Here is a 15,942-nt window from a genome sequence, read left to right on the forward strand (position 1 = left end):
CCGCCTTTGTGCACCAAAGAGCGCCGCCTGAATGTGCTTCAGGTGTGCGCTACCCGCAGTGATGCTGAGCCAATGCAGCTCCGACACACGCCCCTCCGATCCGCTCCCGACACCGCACACACACGCTCTCACACGCGCCAAGGAGCGCGCGCACACACAGCTGGAGCGTGGTCAGTGGAACACATGAGCGGTCAGTCCATCCTGGCCGCAGAAAAAAAAAGAAATAAAAACGCGCCCCGCTCCTGCTGCTGCTGCTGCTGCTTCATGATGTGCGGATGCTCTCCTGTGACACATTTTATTGAGTGGGCGCAAACGCGGCCGCTTCCACGGCATGTGTGCGCTCAGGAAAAAAGGAGGTATGCGCCCTTCGAAGCATGAAGACGCACATGTGATGTGAATGATAAAAACCTCCCGCACGGCTCATGCGTAAATCAGGATTGGTACATCCAAACACTTCTTGCGGTGGTCTACTTACGCACTGCCTCCTTTTTGGGGTCCAGGGCACTGGCAGTCTGCTGGATCTGGCCTATTTTTTTCTGGAGAACCCAGACTCGCTGGTTGGTGCACATGATGTCGTTCTCCAGCTCCTGAAATAGGGAGCAGGCATGCCGAGCCAGGTCGGACAGCTGTCGCAGGGTCCGAGAAAGAACCACGTTGCTGATGGCACACAGGTCCTCGAAAAGCAGACCTTCATCGTTGGGGATCTGGTGTCTGCACAGAAGCTGCGGCTCCACAATCCTTTTGGCGAATGGCATTTTGTTCGCCAAAATGATGCCGATTGTAAGCCAAGAGTAATAATCCCCGATGCCTAGAAGGAAAAGGTGAAAACAGACAACATCCAAATCTATAAATCCACGAGAAGCCCGATGAGGCTCGGGGCCGACCGTGCGTTATTCCCGGGCGTCAATCCAAAGTTCCCAGGTTCTCCTTGAGACCCTCCATCCTGCTGCTGCGTTCTGGGGACCGCTCACATTCCTCTCTGAGGCACGCACGCACGCACGCATGCACACACATGCAGCACGCAGCCAGCTCAGGTCAGCGGCGTGAGGATGCGTGTTGAGTCTGCGATCATGGGCTGCCTCCGAGTGGAGTCAAGCTGCGCGCACGCAAAGGGAAACGACGCGCCGACAGTCCGAGCGCGCCCAAGGATCACTGTGGTTCCTCCTCACAGAGGACATTCGGCTGACAGGACTATAAAACAGAGACAAACACGCGAATACAACATCTGTATCTCACTAAAATATGTATTTTGATTAATATAATCGGAAATGTGGAGCTTTTATTTGTTGATCCTCCCGCTGCACTTCCTGTCTGTCAGTCATCTTCAGTAAATTGATGCATCCAGCAGCATCTGTGGCCTGGAGAATAATCAGACTCAGGATAAGTTAGCAAGGATAGTTTTGGACTATATTTATATTAAGATAAAGTTCTTTTTCCCCATTGTTTCAGGTAAACTGTTTAGTGCTGACCTGATGACTCAGGTCTTAAAAAGTAAAACAAAAGCTTATTTTTGGGGGGATTTTGAATCTTTTCTTTATTCAAGAGAGTTCTGTCACATTTCAAAATGCTCTGTTACCTTTTGAACGTCTGACAGGCTTACATCTAAAAATAACTGTGATGTGACTTTAAAAAATGGAAATAAAATGAAAAGATTGTGAAGTCATTAGAAAACCTGAACTGTTCATGTCTCAAACTGAAGGAAATAACCAATAATCCTGTTTGTTTTTAGCCCTTGATTAAAATATGGATGTTTTAGACCAGAAGTCTGCAGCCTGCAGCTCCAGAGCCACATGTGGCTTTTTTATGTCTCCATTGTGGTTCTAAGAAAAACAAGGTTTTACTGGTAAAAAGTAATAAACAGTAAAGTAAAAATTAAAGTAAACTATAGTTGCCACAAACGATGATTTTAATAGTCGACTGACCTCCAGTTATTTTTCTTATTAGTCGACTAATCTGGTCATGCATAAAGTGGATGTAAAACACACATCGTACCCATCATTAAACTAACTAAAAATAAATACAACAAAGATGAAAGTTTATTAAACTTTTAGTGAATCATGCAGCCTCTGTCCTTCATTAGTTTCTGGATTAAAACAAGCTTAAATCAAATGAGAGACAGATGAGGAATATACTTTCCATCAAACTCGTTTTGACAGGTGCCCCGCCCCTCAAGATTATGTAACAATTTAATATCAATTTTATATATAGAGGGTATAAAGTTTCAAAGGTCAAATGTCAAAATGAGTTTGATGATAAGTATATTCCTGTTCATCTGAAACAAGGAACTATTTTTCACTAAAGATAAAGTTTTGGTCTTACTGACTCAAATATTTAAAAAGTATTTTTTTTCAGGATGAACGCTCACAACTTTATTCAACTTTACAGCACTGATTCTATGGAAAATAAATCGACTATTACATTAGTCGTCAACTATTTTAGTAGTCGATTAGTCGACTAATCAACGACTAATCGTGGCCTTAAAGTAAACCAGCTAAAACCTTATTAAACTAGTTACTGAAGGAAACAATGTCTTTTTAAGACTGGTATTTAAACCCTAACGAACCGACTCAGCCCTTTAGAGTTGTTGAGAAGACAGGAGGTCTTCACCTCATCCTCGTCTTCATCCCAGATTCATGCAGTAATCATCAGTGAGGAACTGAAGATAATGATAGTGAAGAGTTTCATTAAGAATGGTTTCTTAAGCCAACTTCTCTCCAAAGAAGTTGTAATCTTAAAATAAATATTTTAACTGTCACCATATTAGAAGAGAAGTCATAACAGTGATGTTTTTTATGTTCGTATGTTAAGTGGAAAGTTTGATTGATGACATTATACTTTCAAAAACCTGACAAGTTAGATAAGCACTATCAAAAAACAATTATAGGTATTACATGTATTTGTAGTTCATGGTAATAACAGAAAATAAAGTAAAGAATTTTAAAAAAATTAAACAAGGAGCTCAGTCAAATGAACATATCAATATGAGTCCTTCTAATTCAACACTTTTTCTCCAAATCCTCAAACTGCAAATGTGCCAGAGGGCTTCATCTGCAGCTGGAGCCCATTTTCAGCCAAACTATATGGTCAGTGAATAGAGCTATTTTGCTCCTGATGGCGTGTTTCCAGGACACTAAGCCCGCTTGTTGTCCGCTTCATTCCCGGTGATTAGGCTGTAGCCTCCAGGCTTAGTCCCTGTGCGCTCGTGTCTGCAGTAAACTTGCGGCTGCAGCAGAACTGGCCGCTCAGATTGACAGCAGCCTGTCAGGGCCGTCCCTCTGTGATGTTTGGAAGACAAATGCTGCGAATTCAAAGTTTCATGATATCCAGTCAGCAGCAGCAGCAACTCATGTGTTTTCCACAATTTAAATGTGAAACAGGATTTTACTGAAGGGAAACTTGTACGTTTGATATATTACACTGACATTTTATCAACTCCCTTTTAAAGTTGTGTGCACTTCATACATATACTGTTTTCTTTTTACTGGAATTAACTCTATCACTTTCTTCTTGGCATAAGTCAGAAAAAAAGATTGTTTAACAATTAAAGAATTTTTTTCATTTCATTTCTAAAAAATAACAAGAAGAAGTTATCTTACATAAGATCTGATATCTGAGAAATGAAAAGGAATAAAAATAGTAAAAAAAAAATTCACCTATTTTAAGCAAATAATAATAAAAAAAAGAGTGAAAAAAGCTGTGTTAATTAAGTTAAACTAGAAATTATCTCACCATTCCAGTGTTCTAATAAAATACCTAAAAACTAGCCTCTGTTTTGAGGAATAATAATTATATTAAGGGGGTGTAAGCATATCGGATAAAAAGGTGCACATGAATCTTCAGGTCAAAACTTTGGACTTGCTTGTGTCATTTTATGGAGTGTGAGTTTAGACTTTAGACTGACACTCAGATTAACTGACATTTAGATTAATACTTGTTTGTACACAATTCTATGTCTGGTCACGTGACCCCATCTCCATTAGTGTCCATAAAAGTTTTTACTTTTTGTTTTTAAAATATACTGTGATCAAAATTGCGCTTTTTCACATTTTTAAATTTTTATTAGAAGTTCCTCTGACATTGCCTAATATTACCTACCCTTATAATAAGAATTTATAAACTTTAATAAATGCATAATTGATGCCTCTTTCTTAAAAACAAAAAGTTGAGTTCACTTTAGTTTTTAACAGAACATGGTTATAATTTAGTCCACCAGAGGGCAGTATTGAGTAAGTAAATGTTTCACTAATAATACAGCCACTGAATGTATGTGCAGTGATTTAAAAAATAACTTTTAAAGAAATACTACCAATGTCCTATTTATAATTGTCATTTTTTTTGTTTATTTGTGAAATTGTAAAGTTAGATACATAAAATTAAATCAAAATTTTTGCAAGATTTATTAAAAAATGTAAAAATAAAGAATAACCTTAATTATTCTGACTTTTTCAAAGATTCCAAACAAATTTTAATTAATCAAAAATCATTTAAAAGATCTCTCGGGTGGTTTAGGCTTTTATTTCTCATTATTTCCATAAACACTTTTGGATATTTTTGCACATTTTTATAGGAAACACCTTTTGGTATACATAATATTTTACAAACTGAACACCTGTTGGATATGTAAACAGTTCAATTCAGTTTAAATATTTGGCTTATGCAAATAAATTATAATGTAATATTGTTGATTTACAACAAGTTTTAAAACACTATGGGTACAGGCAACTGTTTAGTAAATGTTTATTTCAGAAACAGCAAGTGAGCATTAGATAATCACTGATTTGGGTGCTAAATGTTAATAATAAACTTTAGCCTGAGAGCTGATTTGTTATCTGCTTTTAGAACTAAATGCTCGATGACTTGAATTACAACCATGTGGCTGTAAAATCTCCCACACACAGATAAGAATGCTGCAGAATCATCTAAAAATGCTGTTTCCTGTTCTGAGGGAAGCTTTTATTGGAAGACGTACAAAAACAACAGCAGTAGAGACGCAAAAATTGGATGAGTCATGACACTGAGACTGCATATATGTGGACAAAAAATGTTGGAACAACACTGTTAGTGAACAAAAAGTCCATACAATTACAACTTAACTTTATATATGTATATATATAATACATAATTTAAAACTGTCAAATAAAAAAAACATTTTTTTAATTATATTTATAGAAAAAAATGGTCGTAATAAAAATAAAAGCATCCTTAACATTAGATTTAATTATCATTGAAGCATGTAATTACATCTTTATTAGTCATAGTGTAAGCTGCATAAAAAAGTCAAAAAATAGTAAAATGATATATTAATGACACCACAAATTGAGAATATTGGGTCATTTTAAAAGCTTTTTCATCCTTTGATTTTATAATTTACTGTATACGTTCTATTTTTAAGCCAAAACATTTAAATTTCATGTAAAGTTAGCTATTAGTTTAAAGTGATTATGCTGCTAGATCTGAATGGTGAGAGGTTTTATCTGAGGGACTCACTGTATGAGAAACACAGCACCTTCTCTTTAAAGAGACATGTCTGATAGGCTATCAAACAGAAACTCCCTGCTCTTTAAGGACCGCCCAGTGATGTTCAATGTTCAGCAGAAACATAAGTTCTGTCAGCTCAGATCCACCCTCACTTATGGCCTGAATGTTCAAAGGCCAAGGCAACCCTGAAGGTTAATAAAGTGTACTGCGGTGGATTCATCTGTGTGTACGGATGGAGCTGACGATGTCTGTGAGGATTGTTGCCATACTGCTGGCCTTGGCGTTCTCTTCAGCCGCTGAGCTGGATGTGGAAGCTCAAGCGCTGGAGTTCCTTAAAGGTTTCGATGAGCAGGCTACTGAGCTGATGTACCAGTACAGCCTGGCGTCATGGGCCTACAACACCAACATCACTGAGGAAAATTCCAACAAAGTGGTAGGTATTTATGATCAATTACAATGTGCAGAAAATAAAATAAAAATGTGTTCTGAATATGGATTGTTTTTCTTTCAAATCCAGACAGAGCAAGGGGAAATTTGGAGCAACTTCTACTCCCTGAAGTCAGAGGAATCCCTAAAATATCCCATCGACCAGATTAAAGATCCAGAAATCAAGCTCCAGCTGATCTCCCTCCAGGACAAGGGCTCGGGCGCTCTGTCCTCAGACAAAGCTTCACGGGTGAGACCCTCTCCACAGTGACGATTTGCATCAAATGTTTCTTCACAGGCGTCTCAACATTGCTTTTGAATTGCAGTTGAATAAAATCTTGGGCGACATGAGCACCCTCTACAGCACATCAGCGGTGTGTCTCCCTGATGAGCCAACGAACTGTCAAACTTTGGAGCCAGGTACAGTTATTCAGTCTACAAAAAAAGTCTGTAAATTTACTACTGTATTATAGAAAGTAACATAGAAGTAAAGAAAAAAATGTTCTGGACTCTTTTTTTTTAGTTTAATGTCCCTGTAGGGGCTCCATACTATTTGAACTAATTAAAAATCATATTTCAATAGATTTTTATGCATTTTACAGTTACAGCCTTTGCAAATTAACTTCTGTAGGACTGTTACATATAAGTGGAAGCACTTTTAGTGAAAAACCTGTAATTTACATCCATTTAGCAGCAAAAAGTACTGATGGAAAATGCTTTGGAAGCACAAACCCTCTAATTGCTAATGATCTAATTGGTAAATGAAAACACTAAATAGATTTGTGCCTCTCAAAGTAAATTCTGGCATATGAAAGATTTTTTTATATGTATTTAATGGGAAGATAATCTTTTTTTTAGAGCTTGGAGACTATAAATGGGTGGTGTTTCTGTCCTTCACAGGTCTGGAGCAAATTATGGCCAGCAGCAAAGACTACTTTCTGCGTCTTCATGTGTGGGAGGGCTGGAGGAAAGAGGTGGGAAAGAAGATGAGGCCTCTGTATGAAGAATACGTGGATTTGAAAAACGAAGCTTCCCAACTGAATGGTAACGTCTGGAATCAGAATGACAAAGCAGCTTCTGTGGGTTTATTGGAATACTGATTAAAGCATATCTGTTCAGAAAATAAAAAAACAAATATGCTGGCGAGTAAAGATCATTCTGATAATAACTCATTGAACTGATAAAGCTTTGCTGTGTCACGTGACACCTCTTTCCATGTGCTATCAATAACTTTAGTCATGCCAGCATAAATATCACTTAAATATTAACTCCATAAAAAATGTGAAACTTGTAAAATACCAAAATGAAAGAAAACCTAACTCCTCCTGTGTGATGAACAGGCTTTGCAGACTACGGTGCGTACTGGAGGTACAACTATGAGACCATCGAGGATGAGGAAGAGTTCAAATACACCAGAGATCAGCTGATGCAGGATGTCCGTCTGATTTACAAACAGGTATGCTGACTGATGTGTGGACGTGTGTTTGATGTTATTTGTCTGTACAAAGCAACAAAATAAATAAACATTTTCAGTGATTGTTGGTTTGTTTCTACAGATCCTGCCTTTGTATAAGGAGCTGCACGCCTATGTTAGAGCCAAGCTGATGGAGACGTACCCCGGACACATCGACGCAGAGGGGTATCTGCCCGCTCACCTGCTGGGTATGAAGATTTATGTGTTACAAAAAAATACAAATCACAATATGTTTACTTTTCCCCCCCATTCTATTTACTCCTGGATACACAAAATCAACAAGGAAGTAACAACAAACAAAACGGCACGCCGCCCTTCTCCTTTTTATGGCCCGGTGCCTGAAAGTGAGGGCAAAGGCTGAAACGTCTTTGATATCCGGCAATTTATATCCTATCAGCATGTAAAGCACTGTTGTGAATAAAGTCCAGATATAAAAATGGCCACCAGGAGATTTATGAACCTGATATTTAAAATATTTAAAGTCTGGAAAGACTGATAAATAATAGCACAAAGTAAGTATTTAGTCAATAACTTTAATATAATAAAAACATGATTCTTTTTACACTTTTAAAGTTTAGAATTTAAAATAATTAGAATTGATATTTGGTACAATTATAATGCATTAAAAAGCAAAATAGGTTGTATTCTTAGCAAACAATCCACAGGATGTTACTTCCATTGTTTGGATATGGTGAGAGTATTAACACAGTGACACCTTGTGGTTAATTTCTGCAACTGCAACTGGTGGTTTAAAAATAATGAAGCGGTTTTTCCACAGAACATGTTGATTTTTTGGATTTTTCGATGATAAAATGATTGTTCATGTTCATGTTTTTAGATAAAAAAATAACTTGGGGTCAGAAAGGATTTGAAAACAGGAAATTATCATTATTTGATGTAAATATGGAGTTCATATAGTCGTGATAATTAAAGTTATCTGTTGAACTTGGACTTTTTTAAGGATTTTGAGCTATCAATGTATGTAAAATAATTGTAGGAACTTTTTTTGCTTCTCAGGCGACATGTGGGGAAGATTCTGGACCAATCTGTATGAAGTGTCAGTGCCTTATCCTGCAAAACCAAACATTGATGTCAGCTCAACTATGGTCGAGAAGGTATAATGTGATTAAATGTGACAACTAAAAAAATGTGTTATTTTATTGATAAATCAAATGATTTGGTTCTTTTTAGTGCATGTGTGCTTTACCTTTACCTTTTGTGCTCTCAGGGCTGGACAGAGCGTCAGTTCTTTGAAGCGGCGGAGGACTTCTTCATGTCTGTGGGTCTGTACGAGATGTTTGAGAACTTCTGGAGTAACTCCATGTTTGTGAAGCCTGACGACGGGCGCCAAGTGGTCTGTCATCCCACAGCCTGGGACATGGGGAACAGGGAGGACTTCAGGTATGAACTGTAGATTAGTTCATATTTACGATGGTTGTAAACATAAAACATCGATGGGGAATAATCTCAGAGTCACTCTGCCCCACTGATAAAACCAATCAAGATTTGGCTGTAAAATATTTTCATCATGACTGTGCTGGACCAGTTTGCACAGATGAAAAATATATTTTATGGCTTCTGCTGGATCCATTAAATCCAATTTTTCTCCTCACGCTTCAGGATTAAAATGTGCACCAAAATCACCATGGATGACTTCCTCACTGTGCACCACGAGATGGGTCACAATCAGTACCAGATGGCCTACCGCAATCTGTCCTACCCTCTGAGGGATGGAGCCAACGAGGGCTTCCACGAGGCCGTCGGAGAAATTATGTCTCTGTCTGCTGCGACACCGAAACACCTCCAGAGCCTTGACCTCCTGCCCTCTGACTTCATTTATGACAGTGGTATGAAGAGCTTTCCAGCCAACTTCTTTTTCTCCTGATCAGTTTGTGTCAAGGTTACTAGAAACCAGGAAATAACTCCTAGAAATGACTAGAATAAATATAAACATTCTAGATTTTGCTCTATCAATCCGTCCCAATATGGCCAAAAAGAACTACAATTTATCAAAGTTATAATCTTGTAATTGCACTAAAATAACAAGCCATAATTGCCATAATTATAAGTGATTACTGAACAACAGCTTTCATATATTTGAGTTGAGGTGTTTTAATCTCCATGACTGTTTTCTGTCTGCAGAGACTGAGATCAACTTCCTGTTGAAGCAGGCCCTCACCATCGTGGCCACGCTGCCGTTCACATACATGCTGGAGGAGTGGAGGTGGCAGGTGTTTGCAGGGAACATCTCCCAGGATGAGTGGATGAAGCAGTGGTGGCAGATGAAGTAAGAAAATACTCCGTTGCTCCACTGTCAGACTGGATGGGTTCTGATGCTGCGTTCTCCAAACAGGAGGGACCTGGTAGGAGTTATGGAGCCCGTACCCCGAGATGAGACTTACTGTGACCCACCAGCCTTATTCCATGTGTCTGGAGACTATTCTTTTATCAGGTAATAGCCCTGAGAGAAAAACACACATCATAGAAAACAAAATGTAATATTGTCATGTTAGATTTCCTTCAAATCCTTAAAATGTTTCTAAAGAACTTAATTTAAGAAAAAGGTATCAGTTTTTATCACCCGAAGTACTTTTTATCAATTATGAATTGATTTCATTTGAAATAGTTTATTTCAAGCAATCAAAACTAAGTATAATGCATGTGCAATACATTCAACAGAGGTATACATCCGTCCAAAGATATGTCAGACATTGGATAACTTGGCATCAAACTATAGATCGCTTGAAAGGGAGCGGCAGGAAGTGAACTTATATAATCCCACCTGGCTCGACCTTACCATGAATATCCAATATCCCAAAATGAAGGTTTTGCATATTAACTGCTGAAAATGCATTGAATGTGTTTGCTCTATTTGAATGCAGGTATTTTACAAGAACCATTTACCAGTTTCAGTTCCAAAAAGCTCTCTGCACCGCTGCTGGTCACACAGGTTCCCTATCCACGTGTGATATCACGGGTTCCAAAGCAGCAGGGACCAAGCTAAGGTAAACTTAGTTTTTTTTTATTTTATTATTTATTTATTTTTTAAATCACAAACATTTACAACTAATCACTAATTACGGCCACATATTTTCTTTAATTAGGAATATGTTGGAACTGGGAAGATCTCAGTCCTGGACTAGAGCTCTGTTCACAATATCCGGGGACAAGCGGATGGATGCCACCGCCCTGTTAGATTACTTCCAGAACCTTTATGACTGGCTGAAAGAGGATAACCTGAAAAACAAGAGATATGTGGGCTGGAAGACAGCTGGAACACCTGAAGTAGAAAATCCACGTACGTAATGAAGTATTGATTCATGTAATTATTCTAAATGTGTCACCAATGTTTGGAGATCATTGTGCAGTTTAGGTGCATTTTAAACTTAATTTCTCTGGAATGTTACACTCAAATAGAAAGGAAAAAAGGGATTTAAATAGTAATATTCCATAAAACGAAAATATTTTCTGAAAAAACAGCTTTTTTTGCACAGATACGAATGGATAAAAATGTAACCCTACTGTTTGTTTTTACGTTTACATTGTACAAACATTTGAAATAAATATAATGTGTTTGTTTCTTCCTTTTGCAGAGCTCAACAATGCCATTAAAGTTAGAATAAGTTTGAAGGCTGCGTTGGGCGATAGCGCTGTAAGTATCAAACGGCGTTCCTTTAAAAAGGTTTATGAGTACGTCAGTTGATGATGAATCCATATGCATTAAATCTGAATGGATGGATCTGTGTTTCAGTATTCCTGGAATGACAACGAACTGTACCTGTTCAGAGCCAACATTGCTTATGCTCTGAGGCAGTACTACGGCCTACAAAAACAAGTCATCGACTTCAAGTCAGTACCTATGAAAATGAGGGCCTTCAAATTCAAATTTGACACTTTGCAACATTCTTACGACTTTGTCTTTTTGCATTTTTAGCACAGAGAACGTCATCGCCTTTGATGAGACTCCCAGGATCTCCTTCTACATTGCAGTCACAGACCCCAGAAATCCTTCAGCGTACATCCCAAAGGCTGACCTGGAGGCCTCCATCAGGTAAAGAACAGATTATAGTATTTATTTTCTTTTAAAATGTCACATAAAAATGTTTGTTGAAATAAGTTTATGGAGTTTTCTACCGAACTTTGTTGCATTTTCATGACCTGCCAGAACTGTAAATGCAGAGAAGTTAGAGTATGTTGAAGATTTTGTGTTTCAGCATCGCCGGTGACAGGGTTAAAATAAGGTTCGGTTTAAGTTTTTGTTTGTTTTCCATTTACAGGATGTCCAGAGGTCGAATCAACGATGCCTTCCAACTTGATGACGGCACGCTGGAGTTTGTGGGCATCGCCCCGACGCTGGCCTCGCCCACCGAGCAGCCCGTAGTGGTGTGGCTGGTGGTGTTCGGTGTGGTCATGGGCATCGTGGTGCTGTTGGGCGTCTACCTGATCGGCTCTGGTATCAGAGAGCGCAAAAAGTGAGTTTTTTTGTCCAGGAAATTCCCTGTTGGGGAAATTAATCATTTTAATGTTTATTATTTTTTTTCCTTTAGGAAATCTGCAAAGACCAACCCAGAAAATCCTTACAGTCCAGATGATGACGGGCAAAGTAACAAAGCTTATGAAAGCGACAGTGACAGCGACAGGGAACAAACGGGGTTGTAAACAACCAAAAACATTTTTATTTGCTCAAAAAAATCCTTGTTAACAAACAATGAATTGCTGTTTACTTGTTGTACATCTATGTAAATGCTCTTAAATGGTTCTCCTAGCAATTTACACAATTATTTCTATTCACTTGTCTTGTTTACTTTGATGTACTTTTTCCTGAAATATAGACATAGTAGCAAATATTATAAATACTCATGTGATAAAGTGTATTAATAGAACTGTAAATATGGATTTGATTCACTTGAAACTCTAAGTATCTACACTTAAACTTTTTTAATGCAGTTCCTCTCTGTCAAAAAGTGGCGTAACTCCACAAATTATTTAAAAATTCATCCAGCTTTAAACTAACTCAAACAGATTTCAAACTACACTTCAGTTTAAATGTTAAGGAGGAATAAAAGCTTTGTTTCAGCTTGAATGTCTGTCTGTATTGTCAGATTGTTATTTTAAGATTCTGCTTGGTAAATACAACTTAAAAGTTCTTTTTAAACTGTTTTTACAGTGTAGATAGTTAAAGGAATATATTTGATGCCCTACTTTATATTGGAGGTACTTTTTTATTTTATTTAGATATTGTAAAATGAAAACACTTTAACTTTGTCTTATGTTTCTTTTATTATTATTTCAGATAAAAGAGGTAATTATGTTCAGTCTGAATTTTGAACCCAAACTTAAAAGTGTTAAAAAAAGGTTGTTGAATGTAAAAAAAAAAAATAATACTTCTTTTGTATTTTGAATGGACAATCTGAAATTTGAGCAATTTTTGTCTGGAAAAAAAAATACAATGTATAAAATGAAACTTGAACTATTTTAAGCAATTGCGACTTTTATTTAACCATCATACTGCTAACAGACACAACCAAATTATGACACACTTTAGACTTCACAGTAATGACATCTATATTACAACAAGTTGCAGTTTTCACTAAATCATTTTTTTCTATCAGAATCATTTACATTTTTAAAATGATTATATTGTAAAACAAAGATCATTTGTTAGCGAGGTTATTCATTCATCCATCCATCCTCTCCTGCTTATCTGGGGTACGGGGGCAGCCGACCCAGACCTCCGTCTCCAAAGAAACATCCTCCAGTTTTGCAGGGGGAACTCCAAGGCGCCCCCCGACCAGCTGAGAAACATCATCACTCCAGTTCGCCCTGGGTCTTCCCTGGGGCCTCCTGCCAGAGGAGGCGTCCGGAACGGAGGACTGAGCCTGACCTCAACTGACCTTTATCAATGTGGAAGAATAACAGCTGTACGTCAAGCTCCTCCAGAATGACAGATCTTACTTTATCATCAAGGAAACCATGAAAATCCTGCACTGTCCTTCCAAATTAGAGGTTGGACTACACTGTAAGAACATAAATAAGTCAAAAATTCTTATCCCATTTCCAGATTCTCTTTAAATAAGCAAAAAAAAAAAAAATTCTGCCAACAAGATCTAAAAAATAGTTTAACAAAACAGTCTTTAAAAAAAATTCTAGTTGCTAAGGCATATTTTCTCAAGCTAAGATTTTGCTATTGAAAAAAATTACTTTTCATGCAGGACAGAACATTTTACATTTTCTCTTGAACCCCGGCCTTTCTCCTTTTGTAAAATTCTGTTTTTTCAGCGTACATCCTGAGTTTTCTCCTTTCTAGTATCCTAGGGTAGACTACCTGGAAGTTTGGATAGTGCAATTGCCCTAAAACTACATTCACACCGGCCTTGTCAATGTACGTTCAACAACCATTTTAAATGAAAAGTAAATCCACACCTGGAACACACCTAGAACAGATCACCGGTGTGTTGTAGGACTATAGAATAACTCAATAAGCAAATATCCAAATCTTGCACGAGATGTTTTATGACATTTGTATTTTCAAGACAGCTTTTACTATACAGACAAAATGATGAGGAAAATGTGCATGCTGGTATGTCTCGCCTTAACAGTTATTATTTTAATCACTTCTGAATGATGAAGAGGAACATTTCCTCCCTCATGTCATTCAGCGGTTCCACTTCCGCTTTGGTACTCTCCTGCACACAGATGAACCAGCCCTCGTAAAGAGCTGATTCAAACTTCCGCAGTTTTGTCCGGTCAGCTTTCATGTAGAAGACAAAGGCGAGGGCGTTGTCGTCACTCTTGGATATCTGCCTCAGACTACTTTTTTCATATGTCTGCAGGAGATAAAAAAAAAAGTCTGTTCATCTTATTCGTCAAAAAGGTTCAACAAATTGTGTAGCATCACATGAATTACTTTAAAAAGTTCAAACGTGCTGAGTTGAAATTTGAAAGGTTTCTCTAGGTCTTCAAAGAATACAGTTCTTTTTTTCAATAATTCCATCTTGCATAGCAATGGCTTGATGATGACTGTAAAAAAGACACTGCTGTACCTCTATTTGCAAGACCACATCTTCTCCTTCCTTGCAGCACTTGAGGAAGCAGTTGGAGTTGGTAAAGTTCAGGGCCACCGGCATCCCTCTGTAAGTCTTTTCCATAATATTTGACTTATAGTAATAGATGGTAACTTTCTCTAAACACAAAGCACAAAGAAGATTAGATTGAGATCTTGAACAATTTCTACAGTTTTGAAGTTGTCTTTGACGCTGTTTTGAATCACTGACCGGGGTTTGGGGACGTGTAGAGACCCGTCTTTGAGCAAATACGTTTAAGGTAGCGATGAGAGGGTTTGTGTTCTATGAAAACTTCTGAAAGCTTTTCCAGTCTGAACATCCCATCTCCCCGTGGCACTGAAAGTCAAGAAAAAAAAGAAAAAAAAAAGTGCAAAAATGAGTTTAAGTAATCACTTTTTTAGACTTTTTGTTTAATTGCTGTCATTCCTACACTTTCATGTCTGGTTGTCAGATTTTGGATCGGCTTAAGGTTTCACAAGTTCTTTATTTAAGTTACTCTTTACTTTTTGAGCCTTGTTCTAACCAAAAACTAATTTGGGTTGTAAAGTGGCACCATCCATCCATCCAACTAATCCATGTTCTTCCACTCAACCAGGACCAGGTTGTGGGGGTAGCTCTAAGCAAAGAAGCCCAGACTTCCCTCTCCCCGGTCACTTCCTCCAGCTCCTCTGAGAGGACCCCGAGGTATTCCCAGACCAGTGTAGAGATGCAGGCCCAATCCGAATTCTTCCCTTCTCCATACCCCTCCATTTGAGGGACTTGTGAAGTGCAAGTGGTGTCCAAAATATATATTTTTTAATATACTCACATCCAAGTGGAGGGATACAGACCCCTCCTTAGCGAGGGGGTTCTGTGCTGTCCTGCGGAGGAGAAGCACTTTTCTTCACGTGGGTGCACTCTGATGCACATACGTTTACATTTAAATGTCGATAATGACTTTTTGTAGTAGCATGAGCTTTTTAAAGTTATAAAACTTCTGCTGTTATGTATATTCAAGCGCTGAAAACTCTGTCCTAATGCTAGCTAACCTCCGAGTATTGGTAATGTTAACAAACGAAAGTGACTACTAAAATCGGAGACACTATATTTTCATAACTCTTCGTACAGAGGGCTAAATGAAGGGGAAGGGAGAAGGGGAGAATTTGGATTGGGCTGTAGTCTCTCCACCATGTCCCAGGACTTCCCTGGGGTCTCCGCTCAGTGGGACATGCCTGGAACACTTCCTGAGGGAAGAGTCCAGGCAGCATCTGGACAAGGTGCCTGAGCCACCTCAACTTGCTCCTCTCGATGTGGAGGAGAAGCGGCTCTACTCCAAGCTCTCTCTGGGTGGTTGAGCTTCTCATCCTATCTCTAAGGGAGCGCCCTGCCACCCTACTGAGGAAACTTATTTCAGTCGTTTGTAGTCGGGACCTTGTTCTTCCAGTCATGACCCAGAGCTAACGACCATAGGCGAGTACTGGAACGAAGAAAATTGAGAGCTTTGCTTTCTGGCTCAGCTCT

General features: G+C 38.4%; 3 protein-coding genes across 8 annotated transcripts in view; 1 reads left to right on the plus strand and 2 right to left on the minus strand.

The window, feature by feature from the left end:
* The window catches only part of nhsb (Nance-Horan syndrome b (congenital cataracts and dental anomalies)), a 54,419-nt gene extending 53,253 nt beyond the window's left edge, over nt 1-1,166 (minus strand). For 3 of the 5 annotated variants that reach the window (XM_024295861.2, XM_024295862.2, XM_024295860.2), the window contains exon 1: nt 476-1,166. In XM_024295861.2, the coding sequence (XP_024151629.1) occupies nt 476-755 (280 nt within the window). In that variant the 5' untranslated portion in view covers nt 756-1,166. The remainder of the gene's footprint in view (nt 1-475) is intronic. The other 2 variants (XM_036209631.1, XM_024295863.2) reach the window with 1 other exon arrangement.
* Nucleotides 1,167-5,625: 4,459 nt separating this feature from the next.
* On the plus strand, nt 5,626-12,852 carry ace2 (angiotensin I converting enzyme 2). Its single transcript, XM_024294863.2, has 18 exons — nt 5,626-5,911; nt 5,996-6,154; nt 6,231-6,324; nt 6,805-6,948; nt 7,245-7,360; nt 7,461-7,566; nt 8,396-8,493; nt 8,607-8,779; nt 8,999-9,225; nt 9,521-9,665; nt 9,732-9,830; nt 10,261-10,383; nt 10,483-10,676; nt 10,972-11,030; nt 11,130-11,227; nt 11,313-11,429; nt 11,656-11,850; nt 11,926-12,852. Exons 1-18 carry the CDS (start codon nt 5,711-5,713, stop codon nt 12,035-12,037), a joined length of 2,460 nt encoding a protein of 819 aa, XP_024150631.1. The 5' UTR covers nt 5,626-5,710; the 3' UTR covers nt 12,038-12,852.
* A 42-nt stretch (nt 12,853-12,894) lies between these two features.
* il1fma (interleukin-1 family member A) overlaps nt 12,895-15,942 on the minus strand; it is a 7,018-nt gene continuing 3,970 nt past the window's right edge. The window contains exons 5-7 of one of the 2 annotated variants that reach the window (XM_024295783.2): nt 14,653-14,778; nt 14,422-14,561; nt 12,895-14,205 (exon numbers count right to left, since the gene is read on the minus strand). In XM_024295783.2, the coding sequence (XP_024151551.1) occupies nt 13,990-14,205; nt 14,422-14,561; nt 14,653-14,778 (482 nt within the window). In that variant the 3' untranslated portion in view covers nt 12,895-13,989. The remainder of the gene's footprint in view (nt 14,206-14,421; nt 14,562-14,652; nt 14,779-15,942) is intronic. The other variant, XM_024295782.2, reaches the window with a different exon arrangement.

Source organism: Oryzias melastigma, linkage group LG3 (assembly GCF_002922805.2).
Source record: "Oryzias melastigma strain HK-1 linkage group LG3, ASM292280v2, whole genome shotgun sequence".
NCBI classification, from domain to species: domain Eukaryota; kingdom Metazoa; phylum Chordata; class Actinopteri; order Beloniformes; family Adrianichthyidae; genus Oryzias; species Oryzias melastigma.